General features: G+C 45.9%; 1 protein-coding gene across 1 annotated transcript in view; it reads left to right on the forward strand.

Moving 5' to 3' along the window:
- The first annotated feature begins 8930 nt into the window (after positions 1-8930).
- The window catches only part of DOK5 (docking protein 5), a 209630-nt gene continuing 206017 nt past the window's right edge, over positions 8931-12543 (forward strand). The window contains exon 1 of the mRNA XM_068263535.1: positions 8931-9186. Within this exon, the coding sequence (XP_068119636.1) occupies positions 9121-9186 (66 nt within the window). The 5' untranslated portion in view covers positions 8931-9120. The remainder of the gene's footprint in view (positions 9187-12543) is intronic.

Consider the following 12543-nt stretch of genomic DNA (forward strand, 5'->3'; position numbering starts at 1 on the left):
TCACCACGGTGCTAACACTTTGCACCGCTTTGTGAATCGAGCCCAATGTATCTTTCCCCTGTCAGACTTAAATCTATTAACCCTTCGCACACTCACATGCAAATGTTCAAACAATTGCATTCACAGATTCACTCATCCAGGCACAACTGTTATCCCTACAGCTAAATTAAAAGCCAGGGTTTTAGTTCACAGAAGAATGCATTCTTATGCTTAATCACCTATACTGCGCAGAAGTACCCAGGTAAACATAGGTGTCCTAACTCTGGCCCTGTAACATGCATAGTGCAGACATGCAAACACATTCATTGCATCAAACCTATCAATGGATTAGGAGCACACATCCTAACTTCCTCTCCTGGGAAAGACAGTGCATCTTACCAATCGCACAAGGGAGCTAATGTTATGTGTCCATGTGCACAATGCGCATACACCAGCATAAGCTGTCTGCATGCTGACAAACATACAGGGGAAGGGGGGAGTGCACCGAATTGGACCCTAGCCACAGGGGTCAATGATAAGAATAAACATACATATATCCAGGCACATCGCCTCTAGTTAGGACATTAAATAAATTATTAGGGAAAGGGAGGTGCTGAAGGGGGTGTGGCTAGAAAACAGCAAAAATCTATTAACCCTTCGCACACTCACATGCAAATGTTCAAACAATTGCATTCACAGATTCACTCATCCAGGCACAACTGTTATCCCTACAGCTAAATTAAAAGCCAGGGTTTTAGTTCACAGAAGAATGCATTCTTATGCTTAATCACCTATACTGCGCAGAAGTACCCAGGTAAACATAGGTGTCCTAACTCTGGCCCTGTAACATGCATAGTGCAGACATGCAAACACATTCATTGCATCAAACCTATCAATGGATTAGGAGCACACATCCTAACTTCCTCTCCTGGGAAAGACAGTGCATCTTACCAATCGCACAAGGGAGCTAATGTTATGTGTCCATGTGCACAATGCGCATACACCAGCATAAGCTGTCTGCATGCTGACAAACATACAGGGGAAGGGGGGAGTGCACCGAATTGGACCCTAGCCACAGGGGTCAATGATAAGAATAAACATACATATATCCAGGCACATCGCCTCTAGTTAGGACATTAAATAAATTATTAGGGAAAGGGAGGTGCTGAAGGGGGTGTGGCTAGAAAACAGCAAAAATCTATTAACCCTTCGCACACTCACATGCAAATGTTCAAACAATTGCATTCACAGATTCACTCATCCAGGCACAACTGTTATCCCTACAGCTAAATTAAAAGCCAGGGTTTTAGTTCACAGAAGAATGCATTCTTATGCTTAATCACCTATACTGCGCAGAAGTACCCAGGTAAACATAGGTGTCCTAACTCTGGCCCTGTAACATGCATAGTGCAGACATGCAAACACATTCATTGCATCAAACCTATCAATGGATTAGGAGCACACATCCTAACTTCCTCTCCTGGGAAAGACAGTGCATCTTACCAATCGCACAAGGGAGCTAATGTTATGTGTCCATGTGCACAATGCGCATACACCAGCATAAGCTGTCTGCATGCTGACAAACATACAGGGGAAGGGGGGAGTGCACCGAATTGGACCCTAGCCACAGGGGTCAATGATAAGAATTAACATACATATATCCAGGCACATCGCCTCTAGTTAGGACATTAAATAAATTATTAGGGAAAGGGAGGTGCTGAAGGGGGTGTGGCTAGAAAACAGCAAAAATCTATTAACCCTTCGCACACTCACATGCAAATGTTCAAACAATTGCATTCACAGATTCACTCATCCAGGCACAACTGTTATCCCTACAGCTAAATTAAAAGCCAGGGTTTTAGTTCACAGAAGAATGCATTCTTATGCTTAATCACCTATACTGCGCAGAAGTACCCAGGTAAACATAGGTGTCCTAACTCTGGCCCTGTAACATGCATAGTGCAGACATGCAAACACATTCATTGCATCAAACCTATCAATGGATTAGGAGCACACATCCTAACTTCCTCTCCTGGGAAAGACAGTGCATCTTACCAATCGCACAAGGGAGCTAATGTTATGTGTCCATGTGCACAATGCGCATACACCAGCATAAGCTGTCTGCATGCTGACAAACATACAGGGGAAGGGGGGAGTGCACCGAATTGGACCCTAGCCACAGGGGTCAATGATAAGAATAAACATACATATATCCAGGCACATCGCCTCTAGTTAGGACATTAAATAAATTATTAGGGAAAGGGAGTTAGGACACCTATGTTTACCTGGGTACTTCTGCGCAGTATAGGTGATTAAGCATAAGAATGCATTCTTCTGTGAACTAAAACCCTGGCTTTTAATTTAGCTGTAGGGATAACAGTTGTGCCTGGATGAGTGAATCTGTGAATGCAATTGTTTGAACATTTGCATGTGAGTGTGCGAAGGGTTAATAGATTTTTGCTGTTTTCTAGCCACACCCCCTTCAGCACCTCCCTTTCCCTAATAATTTATTTAATGTCCTAACTAGAGGCGATGTGCCTGGATATATGTATGTTTATTCTTATCATTGACCCCTGTGGCTAGGGTCCAATTCGGTGCACTCCCCCCTTCCCCTGTATGTTTGTCAGCATGCAGACAGCTTATGCTGGTGTATGCGCATTGTGCACATGGACACATAACATTAGCTCCCTTGTGCGATTGGTAAGATGCACTGTCTTTCCCAGGAGAGGAAGTTAGGATGTGTGCTCCTAATCCATTGATAGGTTTGATGCAATGAATGTGTTTGCATGTCTGCACTATGCATGTTACAGGGCCAGAGTTAGGACACCTATGTTTACCTGGGTACTTCTGCGCAGTATAGGTGATTAAGCATAAGAATGCATTCTTCTGTGAACTAAAACCCTGGCTTTTAATTTAGCTGCAGGGATAACAGTTGTGCCTGGATGAGTGAATCTGTGAATGCAATTGTTTGAACATTTGCATGTGAGTGTGCGAAGGGTTAATAGATTTTTGCTGTTTTCTAGCCACACCCCCTTCAGCACCTCCCTTTCCCTAATAATTTATTTAATGTCCTAACTAGAGGCGATGTGCCTGGATATATGTATGTTTATTCTTATCATTGACCCCTGTGGCTAGGGTCCAATTCGGTGCACTCCCCCCTTCCCCTGTATGTTTGTCAGCATGCAGACAGCTTATGCTGGTGTATGCGCATTGTGCACATGGACACATAACATTAGCTCCCTTGTGCGATTGGTAAGATGCACTGTCTTTCCCAGGAGAGGAAGTTAGGATGTGTGCTCCTAATCCATTGATAGGTTTGATGCAATGAATGTGTTTGCATGTCTGCACTATGCATGTTACAGGGCCAGAGTTAGGACACCTATGTTTACCTGGGTACTTCTGCGCAGTATAGGTGATTAAGCATAAGAATGCATTCTTCTGTGAACTAAAACCCTGGCTTTTAATTTAGCTGTAGGGATAACAGTTGTGCCTGGATGAGTGAATCTGTGAATGCAATTGTTTGAACATTTGCATGTGAGTGTGCGAAGGGTTAATAGATTTTTGCTGTTTTCTAGCCACACCCCCTTCAGCACCTCCCTTTCCCTAATAATTTATTTAATGTCCTAACTAGAGGCGATGTGCCTGGATATATGTATGTTTATTCCCCTGTCAGACTTGTGGGCCAGTGTCTGGAAGGCTGCCAAGTTCTTCAGTGTTGTGGTTCTGCTATGAACTCCCCCTTTCAGGCCCCTCTCTGCACACTGCCTGTGTGATATTTAGATTAGTGCAGCTTCTCTCTGCTCTCGTATCTTTTACAAGCTGGATAAAGTGTCCTCTGAGCTGGCTGGGCTTTCACATACTGAGGAAATTCAGACAAGGGCAAAGCTGTTTGCAGGAAGAAAAGAGCAGCCTGAAACTTCAGTGCATGAGAGCAGAAGGGGGAAAGAAACACACAAATGATCTCTTGAGATTCAAAAGGAAGGGTGTATACAGCCTGCTTGTGTATGGATGTATTTTGTATGTGTGGACATACTGTACATCAACCGACTTCCTGTTTTGGTGGCCATTTTGTTTGTTTATAAACAAACTTTTTAAAACTGTTTTTAACCACTTTTAATGCGGCGGGGAGCGGCGAAATTGTGACAGAGGGTAATAGGAGATGTCCCCTAACACACTGGTATGTTTACTTTTGTGCGATTTTAACAATACAGATTCTCTTTAAAATGTGCCAAGTCCAGGAGATCTACCAACATTTCAAATGTTGCAGAATCCTCCCCTCCCCCCCATTGTCATGAACAGCCCCAAGGTACAAGGCATAGGTGCCTCCAGTATAGGTAGCTAAGTATAGGTGCCTCCAGTATAGGCAGCTAGGTATAGGTGCCTTCATTATAGGTAGCTAGGAAAAGGTGCCTTCAGAATAGGTAGCTAGGTATAATTGCCTTCAGTATAGGTAGCTAGGTATAGGTGCCTTCCGTATAGGTGCCTTTAGTATAGGTATCTAGGAAAAGGTGCCTTCAGTATAGGTATCTAGGTATAGATGCTTTCAGTTTAGGTAGCTAGGTATAGGTGTCTTCAGTATAGGTAGCTAGGAAAATGTGCCTTCAGTATAGGTAGCTAGGTATAAGTGCCTTCGCTAGGTATAGGTGCCTTCAGTATAGGTAGCTAGGTATAGGTGCCTTCAGTACAGGTAGCTAGGTATAGGTGCCTTCAGTACAGGTAGCTAGGTATAGGTGCCTTCAGTATAGGTAGATAGGTATAGGTACCTTCGGCTAGGTATAGTTCCCTTTAGTATAGGTAGCTAGGCATAGGTGCCTTCGCTAGGTATAGGTGCCTTCTAGTATAAGTAGCTGGGTGTAGATGCCTCCAGTATAGGTAGCTAGGGATAGGTGCCCGGATGTCATTAATATAATCACTTACTTCCCTCCAGCTCCAGTGTCTAGGCCTCGTCCTGGTCTCCCCTCTTTCAGCTGCAGGGCAGATAAGCATGTCGGCGGCTGAGGGAGCGGTCCAGTGGGCAGTGTGTGTGTGTTAGTGAGTGAGTGCATGCGTGTGTGTGTTGTGCCTGGTGCCGCCCCTGCCCTCTCTTCAGCCGCGTTGCCTCTCTCCTCCCCGCCTTCCATTTGGCCAGCGCAAAATTTAATGGGAAGCATCCATACGGCCGCGATCTACCAAATAGGCAGTCACGATCTACTGGTATTTAACCTATGTGGTGGCTGGATGGTGTACTGGTTAAGGGCTCTGCCTCTGACACGGGAGACCTGGGTTTGAATCTTGGCTCTGCCTGTTCAGTAAGCCAGTAATTCAGTAAGGAGTTAATTGGGCAAGACTCCCTAACACTGCTACTGCCTACTGAGTGCGCTCTAGTGGCTGCCTCGCATGCGCTTTGAGTCCGACAGGAGAAAGGCGCTATAGAAATACTGCAATTATTATTATTAATTATTATTGGGCACCCCGGGAATAGGGCATGTGAGGGGCAGTGTGTAGGGGAGGCATTTTCCTTTGTTTTTCCCTTTGCGTTTTTTAATTTTTGTGCGTATTTGCAAATTTTTGGATTGCCATTTTTTCATGCATACAAATAAAGTTAATTAACATGAACATGCATATAATTAATCTGATCTAAAATAGCATGCAATTTTTTGCACAAAATGGGCTCTATTCACAAAACCATGTGCGGTAACTCTTTTTTGGGTGAAAAATTACCTCCAGTGATAATTCACTAAAAATAGTGAAAAAAGTGAGTATTCACTAAAAATTTACCAAGTGTGATAAATGTTTGATAAAAGTGCGGTAAAACAGGTGATAAAACAGGTGATAAAACTGTCAATAATATGTACGGAAATAAAGCTTTTTTGACCACTGTAGGGCAGCCCATATGCTTGCCACCCATTACACAGAGACGACCCAGGACAGCCTGTCACATTCAAAGTGGGAACTCAACTCTTGCACAGGACAGAAGGAAAACATATAGAAATGCACCACGTATGTATATAATTTAGCCTGTCTAATTCCCCCTCATCTGTGAATAATCACAACTGTAATTTGAGCTCTCAGCTGTGCCAGCTGGCTGCCTCAGCAGAGCAGCTAATGTGTAAACACAGGATGTTAACCCAATGTCTGCTTCCATGAACGCAGGAAGTACATACACTGGAAATTGTTTGCTGGATTTGTATCAGCTGTAACAAAGAAATGTTTTTCTTTAAAGGTAATTATGCTGTTGCTTATCTTTTAGAACAGAGAAGAATTTCCTCCTCGGAATCTATTAAATCATCTAAAAGACTATACTAGGTCTGAAAGTGCGCCTTGAGATTAGACACACTCGTCTTTTCTGCCTTCTATGTAAAACTGACATAAACTCGAGCAAAAAAAAGCTCAAAAGGCTCCATCCTGAAGGCCAAAAGCAGAGAAGTGATAATTATCACCTACCATTTGTAGGTGATAAAAACATCCTTAATTAACACCAACTTTTCAATTGAGAATCTCAAATTGGAGATAAATTTGAGGTAATTACCACACTTTTACCTCACTTTTACCGCATGAGGTAAAACATTTTTGTGAATTTGAAAATGGAGATATTTTGGTCGGTTTTTATCACTACCTAATTTAACTCATGCGGTAACTCATTGAGAATAGAGCCCAATGTGATACTTGCATTAAACGCAAATTACACATTGCATTACCTGCCACAATTTTAAAACCCACTAAATGCAATACTGTGAGTGACCACTGCAGACCACATCACCACACACTTTTCCCTGGCAATTGATTGGTTCAGAGAGGTGCACACAGGGCCGGGCCGAGGCATAGGCTGGAGTGGCTCCAGCCTCAGGGCGCATTGTAGGAGGGGGCGCAGAATTCATTCAGCTGTCATTCCTAATTGTGTTTGAAGCAGAAAGAAATAAGAAAAGGGGATACATAGCAGTGACTGCAAGCCATATAACTAGATATTAAGGTGTTGGGGAGGTTGTGGGCCCTGTGGCGCCTCTTAGTCTAATAGCAATCAGTGTGTGACAGCTGGGGTGGCAGGGATGGAGGGGCGCACTTTGGTGTCTCAGCCTTGGGTGCTGGAGGACCTTGTCCCGGCTCTGGGTGCACACTAGCGTGTAAATAGTTTTTGTAATGTAAGAGGGTACTGTAATTGGAGAACGGTTCCCTATGAGGTTTCCTGCTGGGTCCATAAGGAATACTAGCACCCACTTACCTTTTTAAATCTTAAAGTCCAAGCTGCACAGAGCAGGGGGCACCTAGGAAGCTGCACAGAGCAGAGGGCACCTAGGAAGCTGCACAGAGCAGGGAGCACCCAGAAAGCTGCACAGAGCAGGGGGCACCCAGAAAGCTGCAGAGAGCAGGGAGCACCTAGGAAGCTGCACATAGCAGGGAGCACCTAGGAAGCTGCACAGAGCAGAGGGCACCTAGGAAGCTGCAGGGAGCACCCAGGAAGCTGTGCAGAGCAGGGAGCACCTAGGAAGCTGCGCAGAGCAGGGAGCACCTAGGAAGCTGCGCAGAGCAGGGAGCACTCAGGAAGCTGCGCAGATCAGGGAGCACTCAGGAAGCTGCGCAGAGTGGGGAGCACCCAAGAAGCTGCGCATAGCAGGGAGCACCCAGGAAGCTGCGCATAGCAGGGAGCACCCTGGAAGCTGCACAGAGCAGGGCGCACCCAGGAAGCTGCACAGAGCAGGGAGCACCCAGGAAGCTGCACATAGCAGGGAGCACCTTGGAAGCTGCACAGAGCAGGAAGCACCTAGGAAGCTGCACAGAGCAGGAAGCACCTAATGCTACGTACACACATGCGACAACGATCGTTCGTTAAGAACGACGAACGAACTTTTAATTGATGAAAGAACGACCTAAGTAAAGGTAGTTTTAAAATGTGTGTAACGATCTGATCGTTAGAACGAACGTTACATCACAGAAAGCAACTATTGCGCCTGCGCATAAAAATGAGAAGTTCCATGGAGAAATAGTGAAATGCGCATGTCAAGCCTAGTACGAACGATCGTTTCCAACGATGTACTACTTTTGCAAACGATCGTCGTTGGTTAAAATCCGCCGAGACAGAACTTTCTTTTGTAGCGATTTGGCTCGTTCGTCGTTTGCCTTAATAGTCGGTGGTTCGTTTTTTGTAACGATCATCGTTGGTAAAGATCGGGGAACGATCGTTACAAACGACTATAGTCGCATGTGTGTACGCACCTTAAGAAGCTGCACAGAACAGGAAGCACCTAGGAAGCTGCACAGAGCAGGGGCACCCAGGAAATGGCACAGATCAGGGGGCACCCAGGAAGCTGCACAGAGCAGGGGGCACCCATAAAATGGCACAGAGTAGGGGGCACCCATAAAATGGCACAGAGTAGGGGATACCCAGAAAGCTACACAGAGCAGGAAGCACCTAGGAAGCTGCACAGAGCAGGAAGCACCTAGGAAGCTGCACAGAGCAGGGGGCACCCAAAAGGTTGCACAGAACAGGGGGCACCCAGGAAATGGCACAGACCAAGGGGCACCCAGGAAGCTGCACAAAGCAGGGAGCACCCAGGAAGTTGCACAGAGTAGCGCGCCCCCAGGAAGCTGCACAGAGCAGAGCATATCTAGGAAGCTGCAGGGAGCACCAAGGAAGCTGCACAGAGCATGGAGCACCCAGGAAGCTGCACCCAGCAGAGGCAGTAGGAACCTGGCTGCTATCTCTCACAGAGCAGATACAGTGTCAGTGCTTCTGCAGTGACCTTTCTGAATGAGACTCAGGCTGCTGTTTGCTTTTCCTCTATGCTAATCATAAGAGCCTCTGCTGTGTTTGCTTTCCCTCAATGCTTCCCACACTGTGGAGGGGCAGGCTGGATGCTCACGTCGCTGCAGCTTGTGAATGGTGGGCTGCTATCACATTGCCCCCCCTCCTCTCTGCATCATCACAGCAGCTTGCAGGCGAATGGTACAGTCCAGTGTGTGGCTGCTCTGCCAGCTGAGGATGCTGCTGTGTCTCTGCTCCAGTCCCCTCCGCCTGGGATTCCGCCTGCCTCTCCGCTCTGCACAGTGGATGTAACAGCCAGGGAAGCGCGAGCCGCGGGTCCCCACTCATGTGCCGGCCGGGCTCCTGTGCAGCCTGACAACTTTCCCCTGCTAGTACTGGAGCCCAGCGCCGGCTTCCTGGGAATGGGTTCAAATTTCAACGATATTGTCAAGCAGGGCTATGTGAAGATAAGAAGCAGACGACTAGGGGTATGCTACTGTTATTTTCGCTATTATTCTTTTCGCTATTATTCTTTTATGTTGTTAGTAGTAGTAGTTATACTATTCTTAAATAGTAGAATGGCATTATAATAATAATAACAATACTAATTATTATAATTATTATCATTATTATTATTATATGTTAGAAGTAGTAGTAGTAGTACATGTAGTCCCTGGTTAATGAATGGGATAGGGGCTGTAGGTTCATTCTTAACCTGAATCTGTTGAAACACTGTGCCATCTCTGTTACCCTATGGCTTTAGTGTCCCAACTCTGTGCCATCTCTGCCCCCCCCCCCCCCCACACCTCTGTTTCCCCATGCCTCCAGTGTTTGCCTGTGTGTCACCTCTGTTTCCCCCGCTGTGCCACCTTTGTTACCCCATGCCTCCAGTGTCTCCCTCTGTGCCACCTGTTTCCCCATACCAACAGTGTCTCCCTCTGTGCCACCTCTGCCCCCCCCCCCGCCCCACTGAGCCACCTCTGTTCCCCCATGCCTCCAGTGTCCCCCTGTGTGTCACCTCTGTTTCCCCCACTGTGCCACCTTTGTTACCCCATGCCTCCAGTGTCTCCCTCTGTGCCACCTGTTTCCCCATACCTCCAGTGTCTCCCTCTGTGCCACCTCTGCTCCCCCATGCCTCCAGTGTCCCCCTGTGTGCCACTTCTGTTTCTCCCACTGAGCCACCTCTGCCCCCCCCCACTGTGTCACCTTTGTTACCCCATTCGTTCAGTGTCCCCCTTCTGTGCCACCTCTGCCCCTCCCCCACTGAGCCACCTTTGTTCCCCCATGCATCCAGTGTCCCCCTCTGTGCCACCTCTGTTCCCCCATCGCTTCAGTGTCCCCCTTCTGTGCCACCTCTGTTACCCCATAGCTTCAGTGTCCCCCTTCTGCCCCACCTCTGCCCCTCCCCCACTGTGCCACCTTTGTTCCCCCATGTCTCCAGTGTCCTCCTCTGTGCCACCTCTGTTTCCCCATGCCTTCAGTATCCCCCTTTGTGCCACCTCTCCCCCACCCCCACTGTGGCACCTCTGTCCCCCTGTGCCCTCCGTGTACCACAGCTAAGTGGCACTTTATAATTTTAAAAATCATTTTTCTTTGATTTTTTTTTTAAATCTATTTTCTCAAAAACTACAAGGTCTTTTTGAAGAAAAGAAAATGTTTTTGACTTGTTCCCACAGAATCAAATTTCACCGTTCGTAAGTTGGAGGACTACCTGTAGTGATATTATTATTTTTATTATTAATAGTAGTAATGCCATTATTACTATTATTATTGTTAGTAGCGATATAATTGTTATTATAACTATTAATTTTAATAGTAGTTTTGTTGCTATTGTTATTATTAACCTCCATAGCGGTATTCCCGACACTGTGTCGGGCATACCGCCGTCTGTCCTCAGGAGTGCCCCACGCTGAGTAAATATGCAGAAATAGCTGAAAAACCTTCTGCTAGCACTAGGCTAGCTAGTAAATGTGTCCGGCACTCCTGGATCCCCCGCGATCCCCGCGTTTATACATTACCCGGGCTGGAACCAGCGATCGCACAGGCTCCCTGCACAGCTCCGGTCTCTCTATAGGGAGGATTGGGTTTGCGCATGACGTCATGACGCTGCGCCGATCGCTGGATCCATGCTGGGTAATGTATAAACGGGGGAGCGGCGGGTGGCGGAGACTTCTACTAGCTAGCCTAGTGCTAGCTATAAGCTTTTCAGTCATTTCGGACAATAATTTAGGAATCGGGCAAAATGTAACAAAACCTCCTGAGCGGCGTATTGCTCTGGAGGTTAAAGAGCAAACAATTATTATTATTATTATTACTAGTGTTTTTATTTTTGATAGAAATACTAGCTAGATTATTATTATTATTTGTTATGACCATTTATTACAATGAGTACAGTTAGTGCTATCATAGGTTGCGTTAGTATATAAATGAATGAAATTGCTAGTAGCAGCAGCAGAGGAGTTACTGTATTGTTAGTGCTGTTAGTGTTGATTTTTGGCCATAGCATAGCATGAGGATGATGATGATTATTAGTATTATTATTGCTGCAGCTGTGTCTTGCAGTGCAGGTTCCCCCATCCCCGCACATTAATGCCAGGCTGCTTGTATAACGAGATGCTCCTCTGTACCTGTAGAATGGAATAGGCAGAATCAGCTCATTGCTGCAGATCAAAGTTTCATCAGCATCAAAGAGACAACAGGAACAAAAAAATGCTTTGTGAAAATGTCTGTTTTTGTAACCGATGTTATAATAACAGGCCTATTGTTACACTAAAGGATTGATTCAAACCCCCCCCCCCCCTCTCCACTCCCCCCACAGGTATGCTCAGTTGCCAATACAGGTAGTCCCAGACAGAGGTGGCATAGAGGAAGACATTGGAGGCACGGGACAATAATATCAAGAAGTAGAGCAATTTATAAAATTCCATGTCCATGGAAAATATGACACAATGTATAACCTAACTAAGTATCCATGGTCATCAAAAAAACCAAGCAGCAACTGACTTAATATAGACAAAGTATATAATCTTTATTAAGTACGTATCCAAACACATAAAAACAATTACAAATCTCCAGTGTGGCTGGGAGGGAACAAATAAGTAATCAGATGAAAAATAGACAATAAACAGATATCGGGGGTGAGGAAGTAAGTAACAAGTCACATATAGATGTACTGGTATACTGAACAGCACCCACTCCTCAATACAATAATCCTAAGCATGGTGCATGTTATATGCTGTCAGTATAGTGAAAATGAATGCCTCACCGTTCCAATAGCACAGACCCTCGCAGCCCCGCCGGAGACAAGGGACCTCACATGTATCGCACCTCCTACGGTGCTTCTTCGGAGATAAAAAGATTAAAAAAGATCCGTCTTAAATACACGCTGCAATGCCGCCGAACGCTACAGGAGGCGTGGCCACACCCCCTATGCGTCACTCCGCTATGCGACCTCACGTTCGCATAGACTGAGCGGCGCACACCCGATGATGCTGTCTGCGGAGGGTCAATGCGAAAGGACAGCCATTGCAATTTCAATAATAAATCACTACCCATATATTAAAAGAACAGTTGCTCATGTATTAGAATGATAATTAAAGATATGAATATAATTAATAATAATAAACATAGCGGAGTGACGCATAGGGGGTGTGGCCACGCCTCCTGTAGCGTTCGGCGGCATTGCAGCGTGTATTTAAGACGGATCTTTTTTAATCTTTTTATCTCCGAAGAAGCACCGTAGGAGGTGCGATACATGTGAGGTCCCTTGTCTCCGGCGGGGCTGCGAGGGTCTGTGCTATTGGAACGGTGAGGCATTCATTTTCACTATACTGACAGCATATAAC

This window comes from Hyperolius riggenbachi, chromosome 12 (genome assembly GCF_040937935.1).
Source record: "Hyperolius riggenbachi isolate aHypRig1 chromosome 12, aHypRig1.pri, whole genome shotgun sequence".
NCBI classification, from domain to species: domain Eukaryota; kingdom Metazoa; phylum Chordata; class Amphibia; order Anura; family Hyperoliidae; genus Hyperolius; species Hyperolius riggenbachi.